The sequence below is a fragment of the Peromyscus leucopus genome, chromosome 1 (genome assembly GCF_004664715.2).
Source record: "Peromyscus leucopus breed LL Stock chromosome 1, UCI_PerLeu_2.1, whole genome shotgun sequence".
In the NCBI taxonomy this organism is placed as follows: Eukaryota; Metazoa; Chordata; class Mammalia; order Rodentia; family Cricetidae; genus Peromyscus; species Peromyscus leucopus.
The window spans coordinates 187271517-187294105 of record NC_051063.1 but is presented as its reverse complement, the minus strand read 5'-3'; the positions used below and the strand labels follow the sequence as shown (position 1 = coordinate 187294105).

The 22589-nt window shown below is 42.1% G+C and overlaps 1 protein-coding gene across 1 annotated transcript in view; it reads right to left on the bottom strand.

Annotated features, from left to right (window-relative positions):
• Nucleotides 1-22581, bottom strand: part of LOC119087310 (immunoglobulin superfamily member 1-like) — a 32148-nt gene extending 9567 nt beyond the window's left edge. Inside the window, exons 1-5 of the mRNA XM_037202225.1 lie at nt 22449-22581; nt 6465-6548; nt 4814-4849; nt 4364-4684; nt 2625-2921 (exon numbers count right to left, since the gene is read on the bottom strand). Coding sequence (XP_037058120.1) covers nt 2625-2921; nt 4364-4684; nt 4814-4849; nt 6465-6548; nt 22449-22575 — 865 coding nt within the window. The 5' untranslated portion in view covers nt 22576-22581. The remainder of the gene's footprint in view (nt 1-2624; nt 2922-4363; nt 4685-4813; nt 4850-6464; nt 6549-22448) is intronic.
• Nucleotides 22582-22589: the final 8 nt, after the last annotated feature.

Sequence of the window (22589 nt, the reverse complement as noted above, 5' to 3'; positions counted from 1 at the left end):
AATTTTCAGGACAGGCAGAGGTACACAGTGAGACCCTGTCACCAAAATAATTAGGTACAGGATACAAAGACAACCTTACATTAATAAAGGGAACATTACATTGCTGTGGGATGTTCTGTATATCAAATCTGTTGCTCTGATTGGTCAATAAATAAAACACTGATTGGCCAGTGACAAGGAAGGAAGTATAGGCGGGACTAACAGAGAGGAGAAATAAAAGAACAGGAAGGTGAAAGGGAGTCACTGCCAGCCGCCACCATGACAAGAAGCATATGAAGACGCCGGTAAGCCACAAGCAACATGGCAAGGTATAGATTTATGGAAATGGATTAATTTAAGCTATAAGAACAGTTAGCAAGAAGCCTGCCACGGCCATACAGTTTGTAAACAATATAAGCCTCTGTGTTTACTTGGTTGGGTCTGAGCGGTTGTGGGACTGGTGGGTGACAGAGATTTGTCCTGACTGTGGGCAAGACAGGAAAACTCTAGCTACACTACATGAAGAAAATATAAAGACTAGGGCAGTGAGATGTCTCATCAAGTAAAGGTACTTGCCACCAAGATTTCCGACCTGAATTCAACGTGAATCCCACAAAGTAGTAGGAGACAACAGATTGTCAAGTTTTCCTTTGAACTCCACATAGATGTTGTGGCATGTACATGCCTATGTACATAATGTATGTATTTCAATAATAAATAAACGTAAAAAGAAAAGGTTGTGATGATTGTGTTGGGCATAGTGACTCACATCTTCAGCACTCAGGAGGCAGAAGCAGGAAAGCTGTGAGTTCAAGGCCAGCCTAGACTACATAGAGAATTCCAGATAAACCTGAACTATATAACAAGATGCTACCTCAAAATTGAACAAAAAGGTTATAGAAACCCTGGTAACAAATAGTGAGATCACATAGAAAAGGGGGAGTATATCAAATATTAGGAAGATTAACATAAATTTATATAAAAAAATGTGCCTATGGGGCTGGAGAGATGACTCAGTGGTTAAGAGCACTGCCTGCTCTTCCAGGGAACCTGTATTTAATTCCTAGCACCCACATGGCAGCTCACAACTGTCTGTGCCTCGAGTTCCAGTGGACTTACATCCTTGGATACATGTAGGTGAAAACCAATGCACATAAAAATAAAAATAAAAAAAGACAGACTGGATATATATATGTATATATACATGCACATACACATATATGTATATGTACTATATAATATACATTACAATATATATATATAGTGCTGATGCACCCATTTTCATAAAACTAATACTAACGGACATGAAGAGACAGATAGTTCAGATACAAGAATAATGGGTGACTTCAATATACCACTGTTACCGATAGATACATCATCCAGAAAAAATATCTAATGAAAACCTCAGAGTTAAACTGCACCACAAACAAATGAACTTTAAAGATTTCTAAATGATACTCTACCCACCAGCACTGAAGTACACATTCTTCAAAATAACTTTTTCCTAAATAAAGCACATTTGGGCCATCCTTGTAAGGTAGCCTCATTCAAACTGAAACATTCCCTCAGGAAGTAAGAGGAGGCTGGTGGGAGAGGGAAGGTCCTCAAAGGCCTCTTCCCAGGATACCAAAAGGAGTCAGTGACTGCTGGGGGAGGGGACTCTGACCAGCCCAACCACAGAGAGAAGCGGATTCTGTGACTGTCCAGCTGCCTGCAAGCTGTGCAGAGAGCTCCCGGGCTGCAGGGATCATGAGTCATCAGGCATGCTGGAGTGGGCTTTCTGCTGATGCAGCTGCTGTGGAGTCATCCCTACTCCAGGTGAGAAGCCCCCGCCCGTGCTCCTGTTAGTAACTGCAGTAATAACCCATCAATTCATCACCTTGAACATTTGCTATAAGTGAGTAGATGCATGTTTTTGTTCCTGTGTGCATGGCTTCATTTGCTCCCCTCCCTCTGTGTGTGTGTGTGTGTGTGTGTGTGTGTGTGTGTGTGTATGCATATGTGTTGCATCTACCCAGGATCATCTGCTACATAAATGCTATAAAGCAAGGCTTAATGAACATAAAAATATCTGAATAATATCTTTTTATATTATGGCTTTCTTTTTATTTAAACTTTATTTCTATTAGTTTTATTATTTTATTTTATTTTTTATTTCTTTTTGAGACAGGGTTTATGTGAGTTGCCTTGGCTGTCCTGCAACTCATTTTGTAGACAAGGCTGCCTGCCTTCACAGAGATTCCCGTGCCACTGCCTTCTGAGTGATAGGATGAGAGGTTTGAGCCACCATGGCCAGGCTTTTTATTAGTTTTACGTGTGTCTGTCTGTGTTTCTGTGTATCTGTATGTATCTCTGTATGTAAGAATGTGCATGACTGCAGACACCCTCAAAGGTTAGAACACAGCGTCAGATCCCATGGAGAGCTGGAGTCACAGGTGGTTGCAAGCTGCCTGGTGTGAGTACAGAAAACTGAACTCTGGTTCTCTGCAAGAACAATAGTGTGCTTAACTCCAGCCCCTCAGCAATGTCTTTTATCTCTATAGCCATTAATAAAATACTTTTTAAGAGAATTTTTTATTTTTATTTTATTTTTTTAATTTAATTTAATTTTATTTTACAATACCATTCAGTTCTTTAAGACTTACCTGACACCAAGATCTTAAAGTGATCACTGGGGTGTGAGGCCCAGAAAGGGGCTTCTTTCTGGTGGTAGACACAGCTGTAGTTTCCTGTGTCTGTGGCTGTCACATTATGAAGTGAGAAGTCTGCTCTGTTGCTTTCTGAACTCTGAACCTGGACAGGTGATGGAACGCCTTCCTTCAGGAGCATGAACATTGTGTACTCAGTCATATTATCTGGCTTCTGGCAGTGCAGAGTCACATTCCCTCCTGCTGTCACTTTGCTCCACTGGTGAGATTGGAGGGACGGCTTAGGTAAATGTCCTGAGAGAGAAGAATCCTGTGATCATGCTGAGGAAGGCCTGGGTTACACTCCCACCCTTGTTCTCATGACGCCCGCTCTCTCCCACTTGGATCTGATCTCACTGTGCATCTCTGGCTGTCCTGGAACCCACTATGTAGACCATGCTGGCCTTGAACTCACAGAGATTCATGTACTTCTACCTCCTGAGTATTGGGATCAAAGTAATGAGCCAGATCAAACCCAGTTGAAACTGGAAACCTTTTTCCTTCCTTCAAGTCTTAGTTAAAATTAAGGTATTAAGGTTGAGATATCTCAGCAGGTAGAGTACTTGCTGTCCAAAAGAACTGGGGGGAGAAGAAATAGCCAAGGCCCTAAGCTGAGCCCAAGGTTCCAGGAAGTTAGCTATTTGGGAACTGCAGAAGAAAAGCAGCTGACTCCCTCTCCCAGACACTGAGTGATTGTAGGATGATACGAAGACCCTGCAGTTGGAAACCAGCCTAGCTAAGGAAGCAGCTAACCTCACATGTGTGCGTGCATGTGGAATCTGGAGGGTGATGTTCACAATCATCCTCAATGGCTCTTCCACCTTATTCACCAAGGCAGGACCTCACAACCAAATCATAGCTCCTGGATATGGTTACTCTCATTAGCCAGCCACCCTGTGGATCCCATGTCTCTTCTGAAGCTGGAGTTACAGGTGGATCACCACATTCACCCAACAGTCACATGGCTGCCATAAGAAATCTATTTTCTCCCTTTTTTATTCCATGGCTACAAAAAGGTCAGCTTAAAGCATGTCACTTATGTTCTCTAGAACTCTGCTCATTGAGTGACTGGGTCCTGTGCCCTGATCATGGCATGGTCAGAACTAGAGTATACACCTCTCTAGCATTAAAGAAAGCCTGCATTAGCTGTTTGAGGGCATATAAATTTTCACCATTCCTTTCTTCCTACAGCTTTAATTCTTTCTTATCCTTATACAACCCAGGCATGAAGAGCAGCATTTGTGTCCCCATTACCCATACAAGTGAGTGGCCTGCCTGTAACTCCAGATTCAGAAGGGGATCCCCCAGAACAAGCTGGGTTCCAAAAGTAACCATATTTGGGAGGTATGACTTGATTGTGATAACCTACCTTGGCGACTAAGGTAAAAGAAAAACTGATGACTTCCAGACTCCATATGAGTTCACTCATATGTGTGTGTGCGCGCGCGCGCACACACACACACACACACACACACACACACACACACACACACACACACACATGGATGCCAGAACACATGCAAAGATGCACACACAGAAACACACAACACACATATACAAAAATGAGAACAACAGCTAAAAGTATTCATTTCTGTCGCTGTCACTCCCTACCCTGCACAACTGCTCTGAGGATGGTCACCCTTTCCCCTTCCCTTTCATTCTCTGCTCTGATGTCATCTGAGGAAGCCCCTCCTTACCTGTGACCAGCAGTAGAATTGCATTGCTGGATTTTACATCACAGCCCTTGTTTTCAGAGCATTCGCAGGTGTAGCATCCAGCATCACTCTGCTGTAACTCTGTGAGGCTGAATTCTCTTGTACCCCGCCATCCCGTAGGGAAATCTAATATAGAGGTCCATTTTGACAAATGAAGTCGTGTCCTGGGATACAAATTAGTACCTCCTTTTTTAATAACACACACTGCCTCTCTCCTGAAGGTCATACATTTTAGCACCACATTGCTCATGCTGGGAGCCACAGAGTTGGGCCAGACACTGAGGATGGGCTTGGGTAGTGGCTCTGGAAGAAAGCAAAGAGTTCCATATGACATATTGTCCTGCTCCCTGGGAACCATTTAAAGAAAGGGATGAAGCCATTTAAACACTTGGAATGAAAGATCAAGGAGGGCTTATTTGAAGAAATACTTACCGTCCCCACTTACGTCTGTTCGTCCACCACACAGCCCTGCAAGAGAATGACTCATGAGACTCATTGCCTGCCTGGAGCTCCCTCATAACCTTCCCTGATCCCAAGAATCTACTGCTAAGCTCAGAGTCTGGCTTCACTTATGCAGGGATGTCTGTGCTCCCCACCAAAAGCCCATCTCCTCTCTGAGAACACACTTGGCATCAGTATTTTCCTGCATGTCCAATTCCTAGGGACATTGTAACAAAATAATGCGTGGCATGCATAATACTTAATGCCATGAGTTCACTCTCTTGCCATCTGCAAGTCAGTTCTCTGTCTGCATGTCACGCATGCAGTGCTCTCGGCAGCCAGAATAGGGTGGCAACCTTCAGCTCACAGTGGCTGAAATCAAGATGTCTAGGCTGGGTGTTCTTTTCTAGATTCTCCAGGACAAGATCTATTATTACTTAGAAGATCCTAAAGATTCTACCAGAAGAATCCTTACATCTCTAACTTACAGCAGGGCCAGAGAGATGGCTCACTGAGTAAAGGTACTTGCTGCCAAGTCTGATGATCTGAGTTCAATCCTTGGGACCCACATGGTAGAAGGAGAGAACCTATTCCTGAAAGTTGTCCTCTGACCTCCATAGATGTGCTGGTGTGTGTGTGTGTGTGTGTGTGTGTGTGTGTGTGTGTGTGTGTGTGTGTGTTGCAAATCAGATATAGATTAATGAAACGCAATAGACAACTCATAAATAAACCTATATAGCTGCAATCATCTGGTTGGCAGCATTGGATACACTTGAACACATGTACAATGATGCCTCAACCTCAAGACTTTTGATATCTGGGGCCAGGTGACTATACACTGTAGAACCTGCCTGTGCATTCTAAGGCAGCCAGCAGCAGGCCTGGCCTTTGCACTCTGGGTGCCACCAGCACACGTCCCTTGGGTAGAGCCAGCAAAGTTGAAGCCATGATCAACCCTGGTTGAGAAGCACTGGTTTATAGAAGTGTGTCCACCCAGAAAGGGAGAAAAGAAGCCAGATGTGGACAGTCACTACCCAACAAGTATGTCTAGCATGAACTGGGTGCCAGGTACTATACCAAGCACATGGAAGGGATTAACTCAGGGCTTGCAATATAGCTCAGGTATAAAGTCACTTTCTGTGTAAGCCTGGCAACCACAGTTACATCCCTGGAAAACATAGACATACAGATTTATATATGAACACACACACACACACAAACACACACACACACACACACACACACACACACACACACACACACACACACAGTTACTATTGTTAACTTGAAAGGATCTAGCATGACCTAGGTGAAAAGCCTAAGTGTAGCACCCAGCAACACTCTGCTGTAACTCTATGAGATGGAATTTAGTTATACCCAGTCATCAATAATGAAATGTAATTTAGATGTCCATTCTGTCACATTAATTGGTGTTTCAGGATCCAAGTTAGTACCTCCCTTCTTAATAACACACTTTGTGTTTTGCACAGAAGTCATACATTGCAGCATCATATGCCCTTGGTAGGAACCTCAGAGCTGGGCCAGACACTGAGGATAGGCTTGTATGGGGGCTCAGGTAGAAAGCATATGGCATTCTCCTGCTCCCTGGGAACAATTTAAAATAGGGGATAAAGCTACTTACGCACTTGAGATGAAGGATCAAGGGGGGCTTGATTGAAGAGGCGCTTACCCTCCCCACTTAGGTTTCCTTGTCCAGCACACAGCCCTGCAAGAGAATGACACGTGAGAGCCAGTGCCTGCCGGGAGCTCCTTCATCACCCTCCCTGATCCCAAGAGTCTGCTGCTGAGCTCAGAGTCTGGCTTCCTTTATCCAGGCATGTCTGTGCTTCCCACATGTGTCTTGCTCACCAACAGCCCATGTCCTCCCTATATATGCCTGTAACCTCGGCACTGGGGAGCAGAGACAGGTAGATCCAGGGAGCTTGCTAGCCAGCCAGCCTTCTGAAACAGGAAGCTTCAGCCTCAGTGAGAACTTTCAAAAATAGAGGGGAGAACCAAGAAAGATACCCAGTATCCTCCTTTACTTGCCACATGTGTGCACACATGCACTTGAATGCACATGTGCATGTGCGCATGTGCTTGTGCACATACACACACACACACACACACACACCAAATACAACAGCAAGAATGTAAATGTTATGTTCAAGTGGCAGAAAGCCATTGTGAAGTTCAGAACCTACTGATTTGGAGGACACAGGAAAATGTGTGTAAAGCATCCAACACATCCCCCACGCATGATATGTGTTCAAAAATCGATATTTATTCACTTATCCTACAGCCTCACTAGCCTCCCCACTGGCCTCACCAACTCCAGCTGCCTCCACAAACGACCCACCCACCACAAACAGCCCTGCTCCCTTCAGACTTACCAAGACAGAACAAGAGCAAGAATTGGGAGTTCATGATGACCCCCAGTAACAGGATTTTCCAAGAAGACCTCTTCAGTTTGTCATTCCTGTTGTCTGTGTTTAATTCCTGGACCAGCAGAAATGGCCTTCCCTTAGTTTTTAATCTTCAGAGCTAGCCCACAACTTCTGTTTCATGGTGATAATCAGGATGTGATCTCAACAATATTATGCTACTTCCTACTGGCTTGGCTCACGTAGGCCTCTCACAACACAGAAAGGATTTAGATCACGTACTTTTAAGCTTATTTGAGCATTCCAATCAAGTTTCTGAAAGAATGCTAATCAGATAGCAATTAGTATTGTGCTTTGCCTTCTTGTTCTTTGTTTGGTTTGGTTTCTTTCAATAGAATATCTTTTATTTATTGTTTGATAATTTCATGTATGTAAACAATATATCTCGAGCATATCCATCTCCAACTTTCTCCTTCCACTTCTCCCAGACACCCCCAGTACATCCTCTACCATTTTCATGTTCTCCATCCTCTCTTTTGTAGCCTCTCTTGATGACTAGTTTTATGTCAACTTGACACAAGGTAGAGTCATCTGAGAGGAGGGGACCTCAGTTGAGAAAATGCCTCCCTAACATTAGACTGTGGGCCATTCTGTGAGGCATTTTCTTAATTAGTGATTGGTAAGTGAGGGTTCAGCTCATCGTGGGTAGTCCTACCCCATGAGTTGGTGGTTTGGGTTCTATAAGAAAGCAGGCTGAACAAGTCATGAGGAGCAAGTCAGTAAGCAACATTCCTCCTTCTTCATCAGTTCCTGCCTCTAGGTTCCTACCTGGTTTGAATTAATGCCTTGGCTTTCTTCAATGTACTCCAGATATGTAAGACAAACACACCCTTTCCCCCTCAAGTTGCTTTTGGCCATAGTGTTTCATCACAGCAATAGTAATCCTAAGATACCCACTGAGTCCAGTTTGTGCCAACTGTTGGAATGCTGCCTAATATTGTGGGCTTGATTTTGTCAGATAACCACAGGGGCAACGATGCCATGCCCTTAAGACAGCAATTTCTAGCACTCCTATCTGTCCTCTCACTCTTACATTTTTTTCCCTCTCCTTTTCCTTAGTATTCTTTGAGCCTTGGTGGGGATGAGAGTGATACAGTTGTGCCATTTAGGGTACTTAGCAGTCGTTTATTCTCAGAACTTTGACTAGTTGTATATCTCTACATTAATTGCTGACTACTGCACAGACATTTTGGTTAAGAATAACACTATTAAACATGAATATCTAGAATGCAGTTTAACAATATGTTCACTTGTTTGGTTAGAGTTACCCAGGGTATTTTATATTATTTGTGGCTATTGTAAAGGGTGATGTTTCTCTGATTTCTTTCTCAGCCTGTTTAGCACTTGTGTATAGGAGGGCTACTGATTTCCTTTTTATAATATCTTCTATCCTGCCACTTTACTGAAGGAGTTTAGCAGCTGTAGGAGTTCCCTGATAGAATTTTGGGATCACTTATATAGACTATCATACCATCAGCAAATAGCAAAAGTTTGACTTCTTCCTTTCCAATTTGTATCCCTTTTATCTCCTTTTGTTGTTTTATTGCTCTAGCTAGAATTTTGAGTACTATATTGAATAAGTATGGGGAGAGTGGACAGCCTTGTCTTGTTCCTGATTTTAGTGGAATAGATTTGAGTTTCCCTCCATTTAATTTGATGTTGGATAGCTGTAAATTACCTTTATTATGTTTAGGTATGTTCCTTATATTCCTGATCCCTCTAGAACCTTTATCATGAAGGGGTGTTGGATTTTGTCAAAGGCTTTTTCAGCATCTAATGAGACCATGTGGGTTTTTTCCCAGTTTCTTTATATGGTGTATTACATTGACAGATTTTTGTATGTTGAACCATCCTTGCATCTCTGGGATTATCCATGGTGGATAATTTTTTTTCTGTTTGTGTTCTTGGATTTTGTATGCCAGTATTTTTACATCAATGTTCATGAGGGAGATTGGTGTAAAATTCTCTTTCTTTGTTGCACCTTTGTGTGGTTTGGTATCAGGGTAACTGTAGCCTCATAAAAAGAGTTTGGTAATGTTCCTTCTGTTTCTATTGTGTGGAACAATTTGAAGAGTATTGGTATTAGCTCTTCTTTGAAATTCTGTGCCAAAACCATCTGGTCTTGGGCTTTTTTTTTTTTTTTTTTTGGTTGGAAGACTTTTAATGACTGTTTCTGTTTCCCTAGGAGTTATAGGTTTATTTAAATTGTTTATCTGGTCTTGATTTAACTTTAGTATGTGGTACCAACCAGAAAATTGTCCTTTTCTTTCAGATTTTTCAATTTTGTGGAGTACAGGTTTTTGAAGTATGACCTGATGAATCTCTGAATTTCTTTGTTGTTTGTTTTTATGTCTCCCCTTCATTTCTGATTTTGTTAATTTGGATGCTCTCTCTCTGCCTTTTGGTTAGTTTGGATAAGGGCTTGTTTATCTTGTTGGTTTTCTCAAAGAATCAACTCCTTGTTTCATTGATTCTTTGTACTGTTTTATTTGTTTCTATTTTATTAATTTCAGCCCTCAATTTGATTATTTCCTGGCGTTGATTCCTCCTGGGTGAGTTTGCTTCTTCTTGTTCTAGAGCTTTCTGGTGTGCTGTCAAGTCACTAGTGTGAGATATCTCTATCTTCTTTATGTGGGCATTTAGTGCTATGAATTTTCCTCTTAACACTGCTTTCATAGTGCCATAAGTTTGGGTATGTTGTACTTTCATTTTCATTGAATTTTAGGAAATCTTTAATTTCTTCCTTGACCCATTGGTGATTCAGTTGGGCATTATACAGTTTCCATGAGATTGTAGGTTTTCTGTAATTTTTGTTGTTTTTGAAATCTAACTTTAAGCCATGGTGGTCCAACAAAATATAGGAAGTTATTCTAATTTTTTTGTGTCTGTTGAGATTTGCTTTGTGACCAAGCATGTAGTTGATTTTAGAGAAGGTTACATGGGTGCTGAGAAGAAGGTATATTCTTTTGTGTTAGGGTGGAATGTTCTGTAGCTATCTATTAAGTCCTTTTGCATCGTAACATCTGTTATTTCCCTTATTTCCCTGTTAAGTTTCTGTTTGGCAGACCTGTCCATTGGTAAAGTGGAGTATTGAAATCTCCCTCTACTGGTGTGTGAAGTTTGTCATGTGATTTAAGTTTTAGTAATGTTTCTTTTATATATGTGTGTGCCCATGTTTTGGGGGCATAGATGTTTAGAATTGAGACTTCATCTTGATGGATTTTTCCTGTAATGAATATGCAATGTCCTTTCTGATTTCTTTTGATTGATTTTAGTTTGTAGTCTATTTTGTTAGATATTAGGATAGCTACACCAGCTTGCTTCTGAAGTCCGTTTGATTGGAAAGTCTTTTTCTAGCATTTTGCTCTGAGATACTGTCTGTCTTTAAATTTGAGGTACATTTCTTGTATGCAGCAGAAGGATGGACCCTATTTTTGTATCCATTATGTTAGCCTGTGTATTTTCATAGGCAAATTGAGTCTGATGATATTAAGGGGTATTAATGACCAGTGGTTGCTAATTCCTGTTATCTTTTGGTGGTAATGTGTGTTTATTTCTTGTCTTTAGGATTTGCTGCTGTGGGGTTATCTATTGCCTATATTTTCATGGGTGCATCTAACTTCCTTGGGTTGGAATTTTCCTTCTAGTGTTTTTGGTAGTCCTGAATTTGTGGATAGGTATTGTTTAAATCTGGTTTTGTCTTGGAGTATCTTGTGCACTCTGTCTATGGTGATTGAAAGTTTTGCTGGGTAGAGCAGTCTGGCTGGCATCTGTGGTCTCTTAGTGACTGCATTACATCTGTCCAGGACCTTCTGGCTTTCAGAGTCTCTGTTGAGAAGTCAGATGTTATTCTGATGGGTATGTCTTTATAAGTCACTTGGCCTTTTTTCTTTGTTGCTCTTAACATTCTTTCTTTATTCTGTATGTTTATTGGTTTGATTATTATATGGCAAGGAGACTTTTTTGGGGAGGGTCTAGTCTATCTGGTGTTCTGTAAGCTTCTTGTGAAGATACATCATAGGTATTTCCTTTTTTAAGCTGGGAAAGTTTTCTTCTATAATTTTGTTGAATATATTTTTCTGTGCCTTTGAGTTGGTATTCCTCTCCTTCTTCTATCCCTATTATTTTTAGGTTTGGCTTTTTCATGGTGTCCCAGATTTCTTGGACATAAAGTGTTATGACTTTATTGGTTTTGGTGTTTTATTTGACTGACAAATTATTTCCTCTATTGTATCTTCCACACCAGAGAGTCTCTGTTCCATCTCTTGAATTCTGTTGGTTATGTAGCTCCTGCTCATTTACTCAGTCTCTTCCATCTCTTGGATTCTGTTGGTTATGTAGTTCCTGCTCATTTACTCAGATTTTCTATTTTTCAGCATTCCCTTGGTTTGTGTCTTCTTCATTGTTTCTATTTCAATTTTCAGGTCTTGAACTATTTTCTTTACATGTTTAATTGCTTTTTCTTGGTTTTCTTTATGGGATTTATTGATTTCTTCTATTTTTTTGTTTGTATGTTCCTCAATTTCCTTAAGGGAATTTTTAATTTCCTCTTTAAAGACCTCTATCATTTTCATAAAGTTATTTGTAAGGTCGCTTTCTTCTGCTTCTTCTACATTGTGATGTTCGGGTCTTGCTGTTGTAGAACTGCTAGGTTCTGGTGGTACCATATTGTTCTTTATGTTGTTGCATGTACTTTTGTACTGGTATCTATGCATCTCTTCCTCCAATAGGTGCAAGAGGTGTTTTTGTATGAGGGAACTGCTCTTGGTCCAATCTGTGCTTGCTGTGTCTGTGTCTCATGAATCTGATCTTAGTCCAATCAGAGTTGATGGATTCTGTGTCTCAGGGAGCCACTGAGGTCACATGGAGATGGGTGGATTTGGTGTACAATGTGGGCCTTATAGATTTCAAGGCCCAATAAGGGTGTTGGTGGGAAAGCCTGCCCATGGGATTCTTCCCTGCTGGACTGCAACTGGGGCAGCAATGGGTGGGGATAAGGGGGCAAGGGTTGTGCCTCAGGGCCTAGGTCTGACTTTTGCTCTTGGTCAACTTTTGCTCTTCTCCCAAGGAGGAACCAGGTCACCAACTTGTCCCATTACACAAACTGTATCCCATGTTCTTGTAATGTGGGACTAAAATTTTATGATTTCTTTTTAACTATAAATTGACACCCAGAGGTATCTTGATGATGGTGAAAAGTCTCTACTACAAAAGTAAGAGTCTGGGACAGGAGAGTGTGAGGGGCCCAAAACAGCTTGACCACACAGCTGCCATGACAGGCTGACTGGCAGGTAACACCTGGATCAACAGATCCACAAAGGGATGGGCCAGCATCTAAGGGGAAGAACTTGACATCCCAAACATTCCAACCATCAGATAAGATCAGATAAGATCACCAGATGTCCCTGATCCTAGCACACACCTATTTTCCTTTTACAGATACCCCTAGACAAATGTCAGTCAATCGGGGTCCTGAACCCTGGAAATAACCTCACCCCAAACTCTGCTATGATAAAAACCCTACCCTGCCTGGGCTTGGGGCTCTCTGCTCTTACTGCCTCCCTATGTTGGACAGACAGAGAGACCAAGTTTGAGTTTGAAATAAAGGGTCTTTGCTTTTACATATGGGATTTGGTCTCTATGGTGGTCTTTTGGGGGTTCCTGGGATCTGGGCGTAACAGAGAGATGGTTAAGAGCACTGGCTACTATTGCAGAGGACCCAGATTTAGTTGCCAGCACCCACAGCTAACAGCTCTTCATAACTCAAGTTCTAGGGGAATCTGATGCCCTGTTCTGACCTTGGGCACAAGGAACACACCTGATGCACATATATACAAGCAGACAAAACATAAAATAAAAACAAGTCTAAAAATGTGACAAACAAACAAATTCCAAACTGTTTAGGGAAGAGGGGGTGTCAGACATGGCATGGACATTGCACTCATAAATTCACAGCAGCTATGGTTACCTGCTCAAGATCAAGCCAGCCAAACTTCAAGAATGGTGGGGGAGGGATTTGACGTCCCACATCTAACTATGGAATTATTAGCAGTTCATAGTTGCTGAGGAAAACAAGAATCAATCTTTTATTTTATATTTTTAGATTTTTTCTTTTAGTCAGGCAGTGATGGCTACCTGGTTAATGCCAGCATTAGAGAGGCAGAGGCAGGCAGATCTCTGTGAGTTTGAGGCCAGCCTGGTATACAGAGTGACTTGTAAGACAGCCCTGACCATAGAGTAAAATCCTGTCTCAAAAAATGAAAGAGAAAGATTTAGTTATTGTATTTTTTGTGTATGATTGTTTTGCCGGCATGTATATATGTTCACTATGTGTGTGTCCAATACTCAAGGTAGTCAGATGAGGGCTTTTTTATCCTCTGTAACTGGAGTTACAGAAGATTGTGGAAATGGAACTTGGGTCATTGGCAACAGCAACAAGTGCTCTTAACCACTGGGCCATCCCTCCAGCTCTGGAGAATCATTCTCTTAGGGGGTATGGATATTGGTAGATTGTCCACATTCCATCAAATGACCACACACTCATGTGCACAGAGGCACTATGAGCGGCACTAATTGACATAGTGGGTATGGTGGTTTGAATAAGAATGACCTCGTCTTAGTCAGTGTTCTATTGCTGAGAAGAGACACCGTGACGACTGCAACTCTTATAAAAGAAAGCATTTAATTGGTGGTTTGATTACAGTTTTTGAGTCTTAGTCCTTATAGTTAAGAGCTATGTCCTGCTCTGTAGGCAGCAGATATATGTGTATATATATGGAGAGAAAGAGAGAGAGAGAGAGAGAGAGAGAGAAAGAGAGAGAGAGAGAGAGGGAGGGAGGGAGGGAGGGAGAGAGAGAGAGAGAGAGAGAGAGAGAGAGAGAGAGAGAGAGAGAGAGAGAGGGAGAGAGAGAGAGAGAGAGAGCCTGGCTTGGGCTTTTTGAAACCTCAATGTCCACCCTCAGTGGCACACTTCCTCTTACAAGGCGACACTTAACCCAACAAGGCCATTCCTCCCAATCCTTCCCAGGCAGTACCACTCCCTGATGACTAAGCATTCATATATGAGCCTATGGCAGCCATTTTTATATAAACCACCACAGGCCTCATGGGCTCAAGTATTTGAATGCTTAGTCACTAAGGAGTGGAACACTTTGAAATGATTAGAAGTATTAGGAGTGAGGCTTTGTTGGAGTAAGTGTGTCATAGCGGGTAGATTTGAGGTATCTAAAGCACACACCAGGCCTAGTCTCTCTTTCTCTACCTGCAGCCTACAGATAGGGTGTAGCTCTCAACTACTTCTTCAGCATCACGTATGCCGTGCCTACCACCACGCTCCCTGCCATTATAACAGACTACCCCTCTAAAACTGTAATAATGACCCTAACAGAGTATTTCTTTTCATTTTATTTTATGTTTTTTTTCTTTTCTTTCATTTCTTTCTCCCTTTCTTTCTTTCTTTCTTTCTCTCTCTCTTTCTTTTTCTTTCTTTCTTTCTTTCTTTCTTTCTTTCTTTCTTTCTTTCTTTCTTTCTTTCTTTCTTTCTTTCTTTCTTCTTTCTTTCATTTTCTTTTGACAGAATTTCTGTATGGCCCTGGCTGTCCTAGAACTCCCTCTGTAAACCAGGCTGGCCTTGAACTCAGAGATCTGCCTGTCTCTATCTCCCAAGTGCTGATATTGAAGGTGGAAGCCACAACTGCCTATCTAAATGTTTCTATTATAATAGTTGCCTTGGTCATGGTGTCTCTTCACAGGAGTAGAACAGTGAGTAAGATGGTGGGTTATTTAGATAGATAGAGAGAGTGAGAGAGAGAGAGAACATGAAATTGGGAGGGAGGTATGTTGAAGTGATCTAGAGAAAGCTGGAGGGGGTATTACCATATTTCATTGTCTATATATGAAATGTTCAAATAATAAATTTTAATACATAGCAAATACATATATGTATGTGTCTGTATGGGTGTATGCCATGTTTGTTGGTGCCTGCAGAGGCCTGCATTGGAGCCCCTGGAGCTGGAGTTCCAGGCAGTTGTGAGTCACCTGTCATGGTGTTGGGAACTGAACTCAGGTCACTGGATCAGAATTCATTGCTCTTAACTTTGAGACACCTCTCCAGCCTGTGAATACTGTTCTTTTAACATCAGGAACAAGACAAAGCTTTGCTCTGAGTGTTTATTCCTCCAAATTCACACAAAACTGACTTAAGATGATAGTGTTAGGAGTTAGGAATATGTGAGAGATGATTAGGCCGTGAAGGGGAAGTCTCCGGTGAATACAATGAGTGTCTTTTTGAAAGAATTTTAAGTTGGAGCTAATGAGATTAACAGCAGTGCCTGCTCTTGCAGCAGACTGAGGTTCTGTTCCCAGCATCCACATGGTGGCTATCATCTATCTGTAACTCCAATTGAAGGGGCTCCAACACGCTTTCTGGCCTTATGGGGACTGCACACACATAATATGCAAACATACATTCAGGGAAAACACACACAATGAAATAAAAATAAATACATCACCTCTTTTCTTGGCTTTTTGAGACAGAGTCTCATTCACTATGTGGACTTGGCTGTCCTGGAACTCACTATGTAGATCAGAATAGACTCCAACTCAGAGATCTGCCTGTCTCTGCCTCCCAAGCACTGGTATTAAAAAAGTCACAATCATAACTGGCTAATATTTTTTTTAGAGTCCTAAGGGCTCTCTCATCACCTCTACTACTGAAGACACCACTAGAAAGTATCATCTCTGAAGCAGGAAGCAGTCCTCCTCAAACATCACACCTGACTATGAATCTCAGACTTCTCACATCTCCAGAATCATGAGAAATACATTTCTCTATCTTATATGACATATAGTTCAAGATATTCTGTTATCTCAGCATTCACTAAGACAGTAATGATGCCTATACTCCCCCATCCATTGTGCACAGAATGGAAGTGAGAGTCACTGCAATTAAGCAAGAAAAAAAATCCATCCAAATTAAAAAGGAGTAGTAGAATTTTCTGTGTTTGCAGCAGGTGCTGACTTTAAATGAATTAGCTATCCAAGTAAATAGCTGTAGCTGGGTATTGCAGGCATGCCTTTTTAATCCCACCACTTGGGAGGCAGAGACTGAAGATCTTGTGAGTTGAAGGCTAGCCTGGTCTACAAAGGGAGTTCCAGGACAACCACAGTGACACAGAGAAACCCTGCCTCAACAAACCAAAAAACCACCACCACCACCACCACCACCACCACCACCACCACCACCACCACCACCAAGAAGCCCGTATCTACTTTCTTTTTCAAATAGCCAATTTTAAACATTTTATTACATTTATATTTTTATTGGGGGAAGATGAGGCTCCATCCATATCTATGTATCTATTAGCCTCTGCAGGTATGGCATGTGCAGAGATACATGTAGACATCCATGAAGGCAAAACACCCATACACATTAAAAACAAAAACAGGAAGAGAGGAGAGGGCAAGGAATAGCCTGACAAGAGTCGCAGGTCAGCAGATGGGGCTGCCTTCCTGCCTGCATCTGAGGGCATGTCAGCCCCACTGCTTGCACCTACATGTTTATGTCTGGAGGTTCTCTGGTGAAACCCACTCTACCCATCTGTGAATGTGCTAGGAAATCAATGACCCTGGAAATAGCCACCAGCAACATGTGGCATGGGTTGGTGAAGAAATTCCTCAGCTCCTCCTTCTGTGAGGAGCTGAAAACCCTGAAGTGTATGTCCCCCCAGTATCCTCCAGGGCTTCTACATCAGTAAACAACAGTGTGAGGCTCCAGAATCAGCTAATTCTGGCAGGAGACTATCTAGCAACCTCATTCATGCACCCTTCTCTACCCAAAAATATTGAACTTGAGTCTTGGTGTAGGATTTGGAAGAATACAAAAATGTGCAGACATCAGATCTCAGAGTACTTTTGCAATCAGTATGGTTCAGGAATGGATATGGGCCAGTCTCTGTGCCCTCCAAGATGGAAGAAATGGTTTAGGTCAGCTTACTCTGAAGTCATGAAAGCAATAATTTCAAGGCTAGGAGTGTCAGTAAAGTGCTTACCTAGCATGCACAAAGAATACCCTAGATTCCATATCCAGCACCCCATAAAACCAGCCCTGTTGACACTTGTCTATAATCCCAGCACTTGGCAGATAGAGACTGTGGGATCAAGAGATTAGGGTCATCTTTGGCTGGAGAGAGGGTTTGAGGCCATCCTGGAAAACACATGACCCTGTCAAACCAAAAACAAGTAAATAACAGTGACAAAACTGTCACATTTTATGGAGAATTCCCCCTTGTTGACTCATCTCTTTGATCTCAAAATATTTCAGTACATGGCTATCTTTATTAGATAACCATTTTTGAAAGTAATCTAAGCACCACAGACAGCATCACATGTGGAGAATTCACAGGGCTTCTTGGACCCCAGCCAATATCCAGTCATCATTCAGATTTGCTTGTTTGTCATTAAAATGTGCTTTTTAAAAATCATTTTCTCACATGGAGCCAAAGCTGGGGATGTAAGTCAGTGGTTAAGTGTTTTCCTAACATGCATAAAGGTCTGAGTTCAATCTCTAGCACTCTGTATAAAGTGGGCATGGGGGTGCACATCTGTGATCCTGGTCCCAAACTTAGGACAGGAAGAAAAGAAGGTTATCCTCAGAACCTAGAGTTACAGTAAAGTCTGAGCCACAGGATACCCTGTCTCTGAAGAGGAAAGAGAGGAGGAGGAGGAGGAGGAGGAGGAGGAGGAGAGGAGGAAGAACAGGAGGAGGATAAGAAGCATGAGGATATGAGGATGAGGAGGAGTAGGCAGCAGCAGAAGGAGAGTAAGAGAGAGGAGAACCATTCAGCTCCCCAAAACAGGCTGTTTAAAACTGCCTATAAACTCCAGTTCAAGGGGATTTGCCTCCTTCTTTCTGCTTCCATGAGCACATGAATGAATGCCACAATCTGTCTCTCCCTCTCCCTCTCTCATTCTCCCCCTCCCTGCTCATTCTCCATTCTCTCTCTCTCTCTCTCTCTCTCACTCTCTCTCTCTCTCTCTCTCTCTCTTCTCTCTCTCACACACACACACACACACACACACCTAATAGCATAAGAAGAAAAAATAACTAGAAAAATAAGAATAAGATGAGAAGAACAAGAGGATGAGGGGGAGAAAGAGGAAGAGCTGATGTACTACTTGGCACTGATCTGTCTTTAAGGAAGCCCACTCACGAACCAGCTCATTCCAAAGAGTGCAGCTTCATAACACAATATGTCAACAGCAAGGTTACCTGAAGAGAAGACAAACAGGGAAAGGCAGGTAATATCTCTACTACATATAAAATCATTCTTCACCTCTCATATCTAATAACACAAACGTTAATACATAAGTTTTCATTCTCTGTTGAAAATCTCAAAGGCAAAAAGGAGAATTTACAAGCAAGGTGTGTAGCATTTAATGGGGCAACATTATGGCAGGAAACTTTGGATACTTTTGAAGACTTCAAACAGTAAAGGAATGATATCAGGGAGAAAACCCACTTACAGTTGTTTAACTATATCTACAGGAATAAGTGTAACAGGTAAAAGACCTCCACAGTGGAATCTTCAACACACAAAAGAAAGAAAATGAAGAGGAGATGAGGACATGGAAAGACCTCCTGTGCTCATAGATTGGCAGAATTATTACTGTAAAAGGGGCTGTCTTACCAAAGCAGTCCACAGATTTGATGCAATCTGCATCAAAATCTCAATGATACTCTTTCACAGTATTAGAAGAAACAATGCTGAAATTCCTATGGAAGCATGGAAGATATCAAGTAGCAAAACCGATCCTTAGATCCTAAAATCCACTTGAGAGCATCATGATACCCAATCTCTGAATATATAATAGAGTGATAACAACAACAAAACCACAAGAAACAGAATGATGCTGGTGTCAGGACAGACATGTAGACCAGTTAAATAGAAGCTAGAAATCAGCCCACATGGTGTGATTCACCTAATTCCGACAAAGTGGTCAAAAGCATACATCACAGCCAGGCATGGTGGTGCACACCTTGAATCCCAGTGCTCTGGGAGAAGAGGCAGGCAGATCTCTGTGAGTTCCAGAGCAGCCTGGGCTACATAGTGAGTCCTTATCTCAACTACAAACAAACGAATTACAGAGAAGACCGCATCATTGTCTCAAGAACAAACAAACCTATTATAGAAGAGACATGCTCTTTAACAAATGATGCTGAGAAAACTGATGTCTAGTTAGTTGTTGCAGGAATGGAAGCAGATGCATCTCTCTCACCCTGCACAAAGATCAGTTCTAAATAGATCAAAGACCTTGGACCAGAAACTTGAACCACTGCTATGGGGAAAATCACTACAGATATAGACATAGGCAAGGATTTGCTGAAAAACTCTTCGTAGCACAGGAAATGATCCAGAGAACTAACAAATGGGACTACATGACATTAAAAGGCTTCTGTATGACAAAGAAAACACTCTACAGTGTGACAACACATCATGAAGAATGGGGAAAATCTTGTGCACCAAACAGAAGAGTATTACATAGAATGTATAAAGAACTGAAAATAAAGCAACAAAAATCCTCCAAACAATATACGAGCTTAAGGAACTGAATAGGCCATTCTCAGAACCAGAAACACAAATGGCCATTAAATAGTTGAAAAAGGTGTGCAGTAGTCTTAGCCATCAGGGAAATGTTAATTAAAACTGCTATGAAATCCTATCTTATCACAATCCAAATGGCTGAACAAATAAGTAACAACAAATGCTGGTGATGATGTGGGTAGAGAGGAATCCATAACACTGCTGGGGGGAGTGTAAACTTGTACCAGCCTTCATAGAAATCAGTATGGAGGTTTCTCAAAAAAATTGAAAATATGACCACCATACAACCCAGCTATATCAATCACTCCTTGGTATGTATCTGGAGGACTGGAAGTCAACATACTACAGAGATGTCTGCCCATCCATATTTATTTCTACCTTAGTCATAAATACCAGGAAACTAAGCCAGCCTTGATGTCTACCCACGGAAGAATGGAGCAAATGTGATGTGTGTACTTAACAGATTTTATACATCCATGAAGAAAAACAAGATCATGGAGTCTGCTGAAGATCATTACATTAAATAAAATAAAGCAGGTTCAGGAAGGCAAGCATCATGTTTTCTTTCAAATGAGGAAACTCGGTTAAAATTGTATCCATGTTGTACAGGTGTGTGTGTATTTATATATGGGGTCACTGAACCATACAGGGATCATTGAGAAGTGGGGACGAGAATTAGGGGAAGAAAGCATGAACAGTAGAGGAGACAGGGAAACTCACCTGGTGAAGAGAAGAGAGCAGTTTGGGGGTAGCTGGGGGACAGGGCCAGGCAGGGCAGTGTGTGAGGGAAGACACACACAATAAATGTCCTTATTGCTTGTACAGAGTCACCCTGATTTGTGTGCTAATTGTATTAGTGATAAACACCTGACGGAAGCACACCAACGCAAAGGTTATTTTGACTCACTCTGTGAGGTTGCTGTAAATTCATGGGGGAAAGGCATGGTAACAAAAGCAGGAGGCAGACAATCATGTAGCATTCATAGTCAGAAGCAGAGAAAGAGAGAGATAAATCCTGGGACTCAGTTCACATTTGCCTTTTCATTAAGTCTGGGATCCCAGTCCATTGATCGCACCACCTATTTAAGGATGAGTCTTCCTACCTCAGTTAACCTTGTCTAGATTACCCTCATGGACAAGCCCAGAGATTCGTTTTCTTGGTAGTTCTATAACCCAATAAGATTAACTTTATATTAACCTGAAAGACTAATTAAAATAAAAAGAAGTCAGAGTAGCAGTGCACCCCTTCAGTCCTAGCAGTCAGAGGCAAAGGAAGGCACATCTCTTGAATTTGAGACTGCCCTGGTCTACCATAGTGAGTTACAAGGCAAGCCAGGGCTACATAGCGAGAATGTGCCTCAAAACAGTAAATAACAACAATAAAAAATATAAATATTGCATAGCTAAATTGTTGGGGGATGTCTTTTTGTATGCTGTGAATATATGTTGTTCCCACTGGTTAATAAATAAGCTGCTTTGGCCTATGGCAAGGCAACTTAGAGGCAGGCAGGAAATCCAAGGAGAGAGACAGGAAAGAGAAAGCAGAGTCTGGAGAGATACCTGTCTGCTGCCCAAGAAGCAACATGCCAGCAGACCTGTAAAGCCATGGAACACGTGGCAAAACATAGGTTAATAGAAATGATATTAAATGATAATAAATTAGTTTAAGATATAAGAGCTAGCTAGCAAGAGCCTGCCATAGGCCATACAGTTTGTAAATAGTAGTAAGCCTCTGAGTGATTATTTTGTAAGCGGCTGCGGGACCACTACACCCTCCCACAGGTGTTCAGAGAATGATAGCAAACCTTACCTGTCACAGAGACCTCCAGGGGATTGCTGGGGATTGAGGCCCGATAGGGAGCCTTTGCCTGGTAGTACACACAGCTGTATCTCCCCGAGTCTCTGGCTGTCAACATCAGAAGGAAGAAGTCAAGCACCCTTCCTGTGGAGCTCCTTATCTGCACAGGAGCTGAACGTCCCTCCTTCAGCAATGCAAACCTCACGGGTCCGAGCACACTGCCCGCTTTCTGGCACTGCAGTATCACCTGGCTCCCTGCAGGTACTGTGCCCCTGTGGTAGGCTTGGAGGGAAGGTTTAGACAAGTACCCTGGAGAAGAAAGAGGCTCTGAGCTCAAGGGGAGACGCTGTAGGCCTTGTGCACATTCCTGTTCTTTGTTGTTGCTTGTGTTCTTTCTTCATTTTTCAAGACAGGGTTTCTCTGGGTAGCCCTGTCCTGGAACATACTCTATAGACCAGGATGGCCTTGATTCAGAGAGATCCACCTGCATCTGCCTCCCCAGTGCTGAAATTAAAGGTGTGTGCCACCACTGCCGGGTAATGTTTCTTTTTTTTCATTCTTTTTCTTGTGGGAGCAATCTACTGAACCTCATCTCTCTCATTATCTACCGTGACTCTAGAACAGAGATTTTTTTTCATTCCCACAAACCCTGGGTGGAAGCACATTCCCACTCCTCTACCCTTTGCTCTGGAGATCCCACCCTTCTTCATTCCTTCTCCCGTCCCCTCCCTTACCCCCAGTCTGAAGATGCCATATGTCTTACCAAGATAGACCCTCCTTACCTTTGACCAATAGGAGAAGGGCATCACTGGGCTGGGTCCCGGTGCCATTGGGCCATTTGCTGAAGGATTCACAGGTGTAATGTCCTCCATGATTCTGCTGTAACTCAGCGATATGAAACTCAGCCATTTTCTCTGTCAATT